This window comes from Phyllostomus hastatus, unplaced genomic scaffold (genome assembly GCF_019186645.2).
Source record: "Phyllostomus hastatus isolate PE091 unplaced genomic scaffold, TTU_PhHast_1.1 phas_scaffold_501, whole genome shotgun sequence".
NCBI lineage: Eukaryota > Metazoa > Chordata > Mammalia > Chiroptera > Phyllostomidae > Phyllostomus > Phyllostomus hastatus.
This window is the reverse complement of record NW_025334033.1, coordinates 33,102,170-33,114,785: the sequence shown is the minus strand read 5'-3', so window position 1 is coordinate 33,114,785 and position 12,616 is coordinate 33,102,170. Positions and strand designations below refer to the sequence as shown.

At 41.0% G+C, this 12,616-nt stretch overlaps 1 protein-coding gene across 6 annotated transcripts in view; it reads left to right on the top strand.

Annotated features, from left to right (window-relative positions):
- Positions 1-12,616, top strand: part of NIN (ninein) — a 96,966-nt gene that overhangs the window by 15,654 nt on the left and 68,696 nt on the right. For all 6 annotated transcript variants that reach the window (XM_045822118.1, XM_045822117.1, XM_045822119.1 and 3 more), the window contains exon 4: positions 6,360-6,441. In XM_045822118.1, the coding sequence (XP_045678074.1) occupies positions 6,360-6,441 (82 nt within the window). The remainder of the gene's footprint in view (positions 1-6,359; positions 6,442-12,616) is intronic.

The following is a 12,616-nucleotide window of genomic DNA, read 5'->3' as shown; positions in this document are numbered from 1 at the left end:
AGCCATATGGGCATATTATCTCTGAGTCTCAGTTTCTTTATCTGTATATTGGGGAAAATAATACCCTTCTTGTAAGACTGTGATGAAGGTTGACTTAGATTGTGTATATATCAAAGACATCCTACAGCCAGGCACACAGTTCACTACTGTGTTCTGTATCTCCTTCCTTCTCTTACACCCCTAGAATGGGTGTTCAATAAATAATGAGTTTCCAGTGATGATTTTCTGAGGAATTTCTTTAGAACAGAATATGAATTTGCTAGAAACTCATGTGGTGGTGGTTTCATCTATTTCCATCTGAAGGCAGGGCTCCTTGGATCAGTCTTGGAGTACAACTTCATACAGCTGCTTTAGGGTATTAAAACTTGCATTTTCAAATGGCCTCTGCCTCTCTAGACATTGTCTGAAGGAAATAACTTACTTAGCTACAATAACTAGAATGCTTTATTTAGAATATAACGTTTTATAACTATGTCTTTCACTTGAAACTGTTTTTTGTTTATGTCATTTCTCTTTGCATAATGCAAGAAACATTATTTTCCTCTACATCGATCTTCTGAGGAGTCCAACTTTCTATACCCATTTCAACTAACAATGTTTTGAATGTTCTCTCATTGACTTCCCTTTGTATCACTAGATACAAACCTCCTTCCTATGAAGATGGTCACATGAGCCTTTGTCTTGTTTTACAAGCACACTTTGTTGAACGCTGGCGTGAGTTCTCTCACTTTGGGTCTGTGTGAAGTGTGGCCTGCACACATGTGGAAATTATGCATTTGGTCTCCAAGATTGCACAAGATTATTTTATGCAACGTTAAGTTCCTTATTTTCCTTCCTGTTGCAGTTTGTGTGTATGGTTTAAAATACCATTTGTTTCTTGTTTAAATGGTGCTTAAATTCTTTTTTCAGAAATGCAAATCGTATTTCTAAAAACGCATTCTTATGAAATTTGGAGAGGAAAGTGATGAGGTAAATTTCTGTTAAGCAGTAATGACACATGACAAAAAAATCAGACTTGACTGGTCTTCCTGTTAATTTAGTTTAAATGTCATGTGTGTTTTCAGTCAGTCATGTAATTTTCCCATTGCTGCAAACTGCCCTTTGAGGCATACAAGATATAGGAGTGCTTGTAAAATGAATGGCAGCAATTATTATTCAAATGAGGAGGTACCAGCCAGGGGATGCACAGCTCGGAAGCTTGTTACTTTGTGAGATTTAATTGCATTGTATATTTGGGATGATTTCTAAATTTTAACATAATTCAACAGCACAACTCCCTTGGAAGACAAAAAATGGTACTTAAAAATTCCAGTTACTGAAGTTAGTGAGCCCGCTGATGCATGTTTCTTCACAATAGAGGGCATTTATTAACATTTGGGTTCTGGGTTGTGCCCTAAGGGGCTTTTCTGCCGCATCAGTATTCATGAGCATGGATGGAAAGTAGCAGTCACCTGCCTCTCTTAGAGAACTGTGTTCTTCAAAGATACGGGATTCACTGCTGTTTAAAGTGCAGGGTCCAGTGTCTAAACACCCTTGCAAGAAGAAAAATAAAGATCAATTTAAAAATTAAAGCTGTTCCAATATTTTTTACTTGAGGTAACAGTGGTTAATATTATATAAATTTTAGGTGTACAACATTATAATTCACTATCTCTATGCTAAAACATGCTCACCACCAAAAGTCCATTTTCCATCTGTTACCATATAATTGACCCCTTTGACCCATCTTGCCTTCTGCCACTTCTCCAGTGGTTTTCATCAGTTTGCCAGGTTTGGGTTTTACATTTTTAGATTTTTTTTTTTTTTGGTGGGGTAGAAGGGGTCACCTAGATAGACGTTGGATTATGAAGAACCTCTGAGTTAGTAATCATGTTTAGTATTTTATAGACCCTTCTAAAATGTGGCAAATTTAATACATTGTAAGTCCATTTTGGAAAACTTTAAGCTCTGCCCGTGAATATTTTGGAGAACTCAGATGTTGTCAAATGTCCCTATTTTCCTCCCTGCTGGCCAGGTGGGATTTGCTCTTTTGTCAGAGGCCCCCCTACCAGCTTGTTTTTGTCTCTCTCAGAACTCACCAGATTCTTCCTTGTAGTTACTAGTAAACTTTCTTCTTTTCTTCCCCTTTCTACCCTCCCACACCCTGGAGTCTAGGGTGTAGCTGGTAAACCCCCTGAGGGCAGAGGTTATGTATGTCTTTTTAGAAAGATTTTATTTATTTATTTTTAGAGAGAAGGGAAGGGAAGGAGAAAGAGAAGGAAAGAAACATCAATGTGTGGTTGCCTCTCACAGGCCTTGTACTGGGGACTGGCCTGCAACCCAGGCATGTGCTCTGACTGGGAACTGAACCAGTGACCCTTTGGTTCTCAGGCCCGTGCTCAATTCACTGAGCTACACCAGCCAGGGCTGTATCTTTTGATCTTATATCCTCCGAAGCACCAGTGCTTTGTACTTAGTGGCTTTGTGTCAGGTTGAGGACTTGCAGCAGAGGGATTTCCTGGAGAGGTCAGACCAGGAATGCAGCAGTGTGGGGCTGGCAGAGTAGCTGCACTTCAACGTGTCCAGTTAGAAGACCTGGGTTCTCAAGTAACTCCGTCCCCTCAAGACATGTGGCCTCGGGCAAGGCTCGGGCCTTCTCTGAGCCTCTCTCGTCAATGCTAAGGAGGGATGCCTGCCTTGACCATCTCACATGGATGCTGTGAGTACCAAATGACCCAATGCCCAGGAAAGAAAACCTACATTAATCCCCCCATTCCTCTAGTACTCTTCAGGACCCACATTTATACAATTTTCTAATAACTGGATCTCTTCAGTTAGTGGCAGACTTTTTTTTTAAGGTTAGCCATTGGGGATTAATTTTTTTTTTAATTTATGTCTTACCCTATCAAAGAGTACATTAAGCAATATGAGGCTTTTCTTGATCATATAAATCTTCTTGGTCTATCACGTATTCTTCTATAAGAGTAATATCCTCAGGATTTATTTAGCAGCACATGTGTCCTTGCTCCAACACTAAATAATCTCAGCCTGTTAGGTTTTTGAGGGCATGTGCCTTTTTTATGTAATTTATATAGTTTTTAAAAATAGTTTGTTCAAGTACAAAATTTTGTACTTTATTTATGTTAGTTAGCAGATAGTCCCTCCTCCTCCTCCCCAGTATGTCAATAGTTATTTCTTGGACTTGCCTTGGAGCGCCCTGCCCTGTCTTTTATTTACTGCTTCCAATCTGTAGTGGGTTGGGAAGCAGGATAATGGAACTTAAAACACATCAGGTCGAGTGAGATGAAGAGCTTCTGAGTTGGTTCTATGGCATTTTCTATGAGAAGACTGTGTGGGCATCGTGACGCTGTCCTCAGCTTTGGACTCCACTGGCGAATTTCCCGACTGAGCCTGAGAGATAAGCGACCTCCATGTAAATGAGGGTGCTGCTGTCCCAGAAATTGGGGTGTTTGTGTGAGCCTAAGTATCTCTTAAATATGGTATAGTAAAGCCTTGGGAGCTGATTAGAATTCACTTCCAGATTATAGCTATTTTTGCCGTTTTTCAGGGGGAGTAAAACTGAGGTGCAGAGCCCCCTGGGTGATTTTCATGGCTAACACTCACTGAATTGAACTGCTGGGACAAAGTTCGGAAGGGCTCTTTCATTACCACTGTCAAAACTTTTGTCTTTGCAAGCCCCATCAGAGACCCTGGAGACAACTTGAAAGAATTTGAAAGTCTCGCCCTGGCTGTTGTAGCTCAGTGGATTGAGCGCAGGCTGTGAACCAAAGTGTCGCAGGTTTGATTCCCAGCCAGGGTACATGCCTGGGTTGCAGGCCATGACCCCCAGCAACCGCACATTGATGTTTCTCTGTCTCTGTCTCTGTCTCTCTCTCTCTCTCTCCCTCTCTCCCTCTCTCCCCCTTCCCTCTCTAAAAATAAATAAATAAATAAATCTTTAGGAAAAAAAAAAAGAATTTGAAAGTCTCAAGCAAGCCCTGCCTTTTTGAAACAGGAGCCTCTTTCGGTTCAATTCATAACTGTGGCAACAAGAGACTTAGGCTTTATTCATGCCATCTCCATTAATACCTTAAGAAAGAAGGGGGAAAAAGGCAGAGGAGAAACCCAGTTGGAGGTCCCTAAACACAGCAGCCTGGACCATTATCTCCGCTGCTGGACTACTGCACAGACCCTGGGGGCAAGGCAGGCTCTGGGGCTTCCCTGCTGTCACCACCCCCCTGCCCTGCCCCCCCAAACACACACACACACACACACACACACACTCTCTCTCTCTCTCTCTCTCTCTCTCCCCCCCACTCCATTATCTTGGTTACTCCCATGACCAGTTGTTTTGCTTGAGAATGTAGCCCTGTTTCTCTGTAAAAGTGGTGGAAACAGTCACCCCAATTACTGTACCTGTTAGTAGCGTTAACTTCTACTTGTCAAATACCTAATAAGTCCCAGGAAGCTCTAAATGCTTGACCAAACTCATTTTATCCCTAACTCAGCTATCAGGAATATATTATCAATAACAAAATACATGCCATGCTCTTTGCACAGTATCTGCCCGATTCCCTGTGACTTCCCCTGAGTACTTGTGCTCCCTGGCAGCAGGGGTCTTTGTCACTCATTCACTGCTGTGTCACCAGAGCCTAGGACAGTGCCTGGTGTATGGCAGCTGCTCAGTGTTTGATGAGTGAATCATAAATACTTGTTGTTAGATATTCCCATTTTTACAGATGAGCAAACTGAAGCTCTGATAGGTTTAGTAATTTAGCCAGCTCACAACAGGCAGTGAGTAACTGAGCCAGGGTCAGAACCAGAGCTTGTGGTCCTAACCTTTCTACTCCCCCCCCCAACCACACCCTAGAGGGAGGCGTGATTCTGGCAGGAAGTAGGAAGTGCCTGGAAGTGCTCCTGAGCTGGAGCCCTTGGGTAAGTGAGGTCTGTGGATGGACTGGCTGATTGGGAAGATGCGCTTGTCCTTGGGAACTGGAGCTAGGATGCCGCAGTGCCTGAAGCCCACCTCAGACTCTGGGACACAGCAGAGCCTGCCCCTCCTCCCTTCCCCAGGCTTCAAAGCCATTTGGCACCTGTGAAACCTAATTAGCACAGCTTACAGTTTCTACAGTCTTTTAACCCTTTCATTCATTGTGTGGCCCTGGCTCCCTTGACAGATTTCTGCTCTGGCTCTGTAGATTATGCTGATTGTTAGTGTGCAGGATCTAAAGAAATATGCTTTTCGAATATCATTCCAATTAAACAAAACTAATGTGGTAGGGAAATCACATGTACTCTGGGAGAGTCTGGTAAATTACAAGTATATACAATTTTATGACAGGAATCTCAATGGATTCCTCTCCTTTGATTTGCATGGATAAGACATTGTATGATTTTTCTTCCATTGTTTAGATAACTAATGAGGTTTGTTGCTTTTCCAATTTTAATTTGAAATTTTTAATCTGTTACCTATATTTAAAACTTCTACACACTGTTTTGTAATGATATCCAAAGGGACTCATAACAGCACAGATTACAAATTTACTAACTTTGTGTTTACATATGGGCTTCTATGTAAATAGTTGCCACAATATTGAGCTAGAGTGATGGTGAGAAGAAATACCATCTCTCCCTTCTGCCCCGTGGTGAGATCACATAACGTTACGTTTTGGAAGAGCATACTTGGCCACACAGAAAACCATATCACCCCTTTAACCAGAGTGATATCTCAATTCTCAGTATTTACTTAAATAAAACTCAAGTTCTTTACTACTGCGGTCAAAGTAACTGTGATTTTAAGGATTCAGGAAAATGCTTTCGAAGGTCCTTTTATCTTTTGTGTTTGCTATTGATTTCTGCTTGTTTTTAGAGTTGTAAAGGCCTTCGGGAGATAAATATTATATACCTGCCACAGGCAAGACTGTATTCAAGTCATCCTCAAAAGATGACTTCTTTCTAGAGTATCTGAAGAGATGAGAGCATCTTTGGGGCATCATTACCAAGGGTCATTTACCTGGGAAGTATTTCCTAATATTTAAACCTAACATCTTTTTCTTCTGGTCTTGTTCAGGAAAATAAAAGAAGAGTTCAAAACTCATCTTTGTCTGTATTTATAAAGAAGGTTTTGCTATATAGCTTTCCCCCTCAGGATTAAATAAATATTAGTATTGATATTAGCATTTATGACACTGGTGTCAGAAATAGTCCATTTTCCTTTAGTGCTTTGGAGAAATGAGGAAGAAGAGGGAACAAAAGCAGGTTGTGACTTACTTCAAGGCTCTCGGGATGCTAACAGCTGGGCTGGTGCCTTGTGTATAGATGGATTTTATACCTTAAGGCTGTGGGAAGTATTTTGAATTTATTTTAATTGCTTTTTTTAGGTGCATTTTGACCAATTTAAAGAAGCATTAATACTTATCTTGTCCAGGACTCTATCAAATGAAGAACACTTTCAAGAACCAGGTAAGGACACTAACTTGTCTTCTCTGTGTTGCCCTTTAAAAGTTGTGCAGGGAAGAATTTGGGGACCTTGAAGCATGTCTCTGAAAGATTTGGGGCATCTGCCTTTCACAGATTAAGCAGTTATTTTCAGTGACTTGTCTTTTGATATTATCATAAAAGCCTTGCAGCTGTTGAACACTAAAATGAGACTTCCCTACGACAGCAGTGAGTTACGGGAGAAATAATTGGATTGTTCCTAGGCGATATGTCAGATGCTGTGGCAATAACTCACTCCTGGAATGAGCAATGAAGCCAAAAGATACTTCCTTCATCCTTATTTCCTGTGTACACGGAAGGGTACAAATGAGGGGGTGGATTTTGCCTTCAAGAAGAAGGGTGGCCAATCTAGAGATAATTTCATGTAGTCCTAGTGACGGATACCCCTCCACTGTAGACATTACTACATTTCATAATTGTTTATCTCTTCCCCTCAAGTGATAGTTCCTTGAGAACCATTTGATTCATTTTTGTGTTTTCAGGGCTTGGTAGAACGCTTAACCCATAGTAAGTATTCAAATGTTATGACTTTAATATACTTCACTGATTTTTTTAAAGGGCACCAGAGATGATAAAACACATTATTTTATGTATCTCTAAGAAGAAAAATGATTACCAATAAGGGTAAAGTGCCACAGATTATGGTACACGTCCTAGTTTCAGTGTTCAAATCAAGGTGGGGTTGTGTCTTACAATGAATGAAATATGGTAAATATCTAAGGGGAAGTTTAAAAAGTGTTAACCTTTGTATTAAATACAGTACAGTTCTATCAGGTCTGGGATTGATCATAGAGGGGTATGAGGGAATTTGGGGGTGATGAAACTTGAATATCCTGACTATGGTGGTAGTTACAGATTTCATGAATTTTCCAACTCATAAAATTATGCACCAAAAGGATGACATTTACTCTGTAAATTATATCTTAATAAACCCTACTTTTAAAAGAGCATCAAAAATGTAGTCCAGTTTTTGAGACTGGGGAGAAGTCATTAACATTTTGTGGCCACAAGGAGCCATTCATTGTGACCTATTTAGACAAAGCACAGATGGGAACTCATTTCTGATCCTCACTAGTGATCCAGTTCTTCATCGCTCCTTCCGAAGGGCTCCAGACTGGTGTCATATGCATGAACACTGGACTGAGTGTCCGCCTTTTTGTGTATGGTGACCACCTCCAGGAAGTTTATCCTTAACCTGAGTCTCTCCAGAGCCCTCTGGCAGCCCACAGTGAGCCTGGGAGGGAGGCTATTGCCTTGACTGCTGTCTCAAAGTTGTCTAAACTAACAGATATTCTGTAGGTGACTGCTGCTGGAACGTGACTTTTGTTCTTACAGGGTCTCACATTTTATTGATGTTTTTCTTTATTTAAGGTTGTCTGTCATCTTAGTAACAACAGTGCAGTATCTAGGGACCCTGACTAGAGCTCTGGTGACGTCACCGCATTTTAGTTGCTAAGAGCATAGGTAACAGAAGCATGCGTTCCATGTTCCCCTCTAGGCTGTGAGGGGCTTTTGTGTGGGTTTGGGAGGGGCAGCCCTGCCCCTAGTCCACATGATCCTTTTGCTGCCCTTTTTTTAAAACCTGCACAGTCCCCTGCCAGAAAACTGTCATAACAAATACACAGGTTTATGGTGACCGCAAACGTGAAGGGTGCACTGTAGAGTTGCAGAGTGCTGGGACCAAGGTAATGGGATGAGGACACAGACAGTGGCTGGCTGAGCTTGGTAACAGCTAGGAAGTAGCATTTATGAGTCTGGCTCCAGATGGTGACTTCAGAGTCCTGTGCCTCACTTCCGAGACCATAACTTGGACTAGTCTGCAGGACAACATACAGAAGGAGGTTTTATAGTTTTGCTGTGTGCTCCATCCTCTGGGTAGGCTGGAGTGAACCTTTGTTACAGACCTGCCCCACATGCATATGATGAAGCAGCAGAGTACTTATAGATGCACTTCATCCAGCATTTACGCCACTTTGCTGACGTTTGGTCTGGCAGAATAAAATCTAGGATTGAGCCAGTGCCTTCAGAGTGTTTTATCTCACAGGAGGCAATGAGTCAGCCCTTCCTCCCACATCAATGTTCCTGAGCATCTCTGCTTTTTCTATCTTTGCCCGTCTCTGTCTGGCCCTTCCAGTTGTGTCTGGGGATCGTGCAGTTCTTTCTACTCAAATGTTCTCCCACCCACTCTAAAATGTGATTCCACACCCCCAGGCTGACTGGCTGGCAAGAGAGAGAGAAAGAAGAGTCAGGACTCAAATGCAGTGTATCAAGAGGCCACCCAAATTCACCCACTCCTTCCCCTTCAGGAAAATAACCATCCCTTAAGTCATAGACCATATCATTGTCAGGCTGGAGAGAATGCTGCCATTTTTTCCATGAGCATGTTCAGGCCTGAAGAGGGGCATAGCTTAAGTGAACTGTCACAGATAGTGACAGAGGAGGAGGCTGACGCTACATCACCAAGGGATGTGATTTCAGGAGCCTCCAGTTTAAAGGTGTTTGCCCTCAGATGGATGAGCTGGGAATAACCCAGCCCTCAGCCAGTGCAGCCTGGCCAGAGGGATTCTGACAGGTGGCCAGAGGCAGCAGAAAGGAGTGAATAAGAGCAAGTTTCGCCTGACCATTAGTGACAGGGAGGTCTGTGCCCTCTGATGATGTGCCTGTTCAGTACTTACTTCATCTACCTTACCTACCTACCTACCTTAAGGGCTGTGGTATTTTTGTCTTGCCTTCTGAAATCAGTGGACCTACTAGACTTTGGAAGGTGACTGAAAGCAGAGGAGACCATAGTGGGCACAGAGTCATGAACTGACATTTTATAACATCTAAGATTTCTATACATTAAAAATACCAGATGCTGTACCAGATCATGATATAGAAAAGCCAGCTTGATATGGGGGGAAGAGCCTTGATTCAGCAGTTATGAAATGCTGTGTCTGTCCTTCTAATTGGGTGGCCTTATACGCCATGACCTCCGTGGTCTTGGTGGTCACTTTGCATTTAAAAGTGGTTGTACTAAAAAATGCTTAAAAATTCATTCTGCTCCAAAATTTCATTGTATTGTCTTCTGATATCTAAATGACCTTATCTAAGTGTATGAAAAAACTTAGCTTCCTGTTTCTATAAGATTTTACCTAACATACATTGACACTGGAGCATTTCGCTTCCTAGGGAGAAATGCCCAGTACATGACACACTTTCATGTAACCCTAATAAAAGGCAGTTATATATAAATAATACAAATACATAGCTATAATAGTATTTGAGAGGAGGTGGAGTTAAGTCATTATTTCCATAGCTTGGGTTTAGCTATTTATAACTTCTCTGAGGTACAATTTCTTTTTATTTATTTTTATCCTCACCCAAGGACATGCTTATTGATTTTAGAGAGACAAGGGAAGGGAGAAAGAGAGAAGGAGAAAAACACTGATGAGAGAGAGAAACATTAATCATTTTTTTCATACACACCCGACTGGACACCAAACCCACAACCTCGGTATGTGCCCTGACCAGGAGTCGAACCCGTGATCTTTTGGTTTATAGGACCGTGCTCCAACCAACTTAGCCACACTGGCCAGGGCCAGTTTCTTTATTTTTAAAATTAGAGGCACTGGACTAGATTATTTCCAGCATACTTTTAACTCTGATATTTATGATTCTAAATCTTACAAGAGAGTGTTTTCTTTAAAAAAGCAAAAATAACCACAATAATACAAAAATATGATGAAAAAATACTGAAATTCAGATAAGGGCAGAAAAATGGATTGTGAGTGTAGGGAATCTTTTGTAAATTCCAAACTGATTAACGTGGCCAGTGGCATAACTCCCTCATATCTACATGTACGATTTAATTTTTAAATTATTCTCCTGGAATAAGGAAGAGACAACAACTTAATTATTAGTCATTTATTCAATTTGCTGCGTCCTTGGATTATAGGATTTTTGTGATGGAAATGCTGGCGCAGGCTGTCAGCTCCACGGCACCAGGCACCGACGTGCTGTCTGGATCTGCTCCCCAGAGGTTTGCGTCCTCATCTGATGCTTCTTGCATTAGATTTGTTTGCAGTCAGTGTTAGCATAATGCAGTTAGTCTCTTTCTCCCCTGATATGGTTAATGTAAAATATCTTCCCTTTGTTTATCTGGTGAGGGGAAAAGACATGTATTTGGAAAAGCCAAATCATTAGAAAAACAAGGCTAGGCATGGTTTTGGTGCTGATGATTGTGTTTTGGGGTTTTTTTTTGTAGTAAATGTTCCTAATTCCAGATCCCACCTTAATTTTAATTATTTTCCTTATATTTTGAGGAAGTTCTGACTATAATACACAGATGTCTTTTATTCACTCAGCTAATCTGCATTGAAGCAGGCCTGATGAACAGACATTGGACTTGATCCTGAATTGCAAAGATTGAAGATTTGTGTTTGCAACTCTATTCAGAGGCCTTGAGCCAGGCCCTCCTACATTTTAGGAGTTATTATACACAGGTGGCTCAACAGGCGTGTTCTGCTGTCCTCTCTTTGGCTGAGTAAGATAAGGAAGCCCTTAGTCTTCTGTTCCCTTGGTACCTAAAGGATGCTAACAATAAGGACTGGAACATTTCTCCACAAATTAAAAGCAAAATAAAACCCCTACCACTATCACCACCACCAACAGAGGAGGGGGAGGGGAGTCAGTTTGTGAGGTCAGGGGGAATTGGAAACACTCATGCCCAGTGGTGGTCAGGTAAAGCAGTAGGTACCAAAAACTATAAAAATGCCTTTGGCTAATCAATGCTACTCTTAGATTTCATACTATAGAAATAATTACAGATGTGCACAAAGATTTATATATAACAATAGTCATTTAAGATAATGAACAGCCCTGGCTGGTGTAGCTCAGTGGATTGAGTGCTGGCCTATGAACCAAAGGGTCGCCAGTTCAGTTCCCAGTCAGGGCTCATGCCTGGGTTGCAGGCCAGGTCCCCGGTAGCGGGCACATGAGAGGCAACCACACATTTGATGTTTCTCTCCGTCTTTGTCCTTCCCTTCCCCTTTCTCTAAAAATAAATAAAATTTTAAAAAATAGGGAACAAATACATCAAGCATAAATATTTGGCAATGTATTTGTTAGGCAAATTATGACGTATTTGTGTAATCAAAGACTAAGCAGCTATTAAACTAAAACTCAATCTTTAAAAAATATATAAATATCTCATTGTGGTTTTAATTTGCATCTCTCTGATAGCTAGTGATGTTGAACATTTTTTTCTTATGTCTATGGGCCATCTGTATGTTCTCCTTGGAGAAGTATCTATTCAGGTCCCTTACCCATTTTTTAATTGGATTGTTTGTCTTACCGGTGTTGACTCATATAAGTTCTTTATATATTTTGGAAATTAAACCCTTATCCGATGTATTATTGGCAAATATGTTCCTACCATATAGTGGGTTCCCTTTTCTTTTTGATGATGGTTTCTGTAGCTGTGCAGAAGCTTTTTAATTTGACATAGTCCCATTTTCCTTTGTTTCCCTTGCTGTAGGAAATATATTGGCAAAAATATTGCTACATGCGATATCTGAAATTTTACTGCCTATGTTTTCCTCTAGGATTTTCATGGTATTGCAACTTATATTTAAATATTTTATCCATTTGAGTTTATTCTGGTGTATGGTATAAGTTGGTCATCTAGTTTCATTTTTTTGCATGTACCTGTCCAGATCTTCCAACATCATTTACCAAGGAGACCGTCTTTACTCTATTGTATGCTCTTGCCTCCTTTGTCAAATATTAATTGACCATGAAGGTGTGGGTTTATTTCTGTGCTCTCTGTTCTGTTCCATTGATCCATATCACCTCATGCCTGTCAAAATGACCATCATTAATAAATCAACAAACGAGTGCTGGCGAGGATGTCAAGGAAAGGGAACCCTAGTGTATTGTCAGTGGGAAGGCAGACTGGTGCAGACACTCTGGAAAACAGTATGGGGCTCCCTCAAAAAATTAAATGGAACTTCCTTTTGATCCAGCGATCCAACTTCTGAGAAAATATTCTAAGAATCCTGAAACACCAATTCAAAAAAATACATGCACCCCCATGTTAATAGCAGTATTGTTTATAATAGCCAAGATATATAAACAGCCTGATTACCCATCAGTAGAT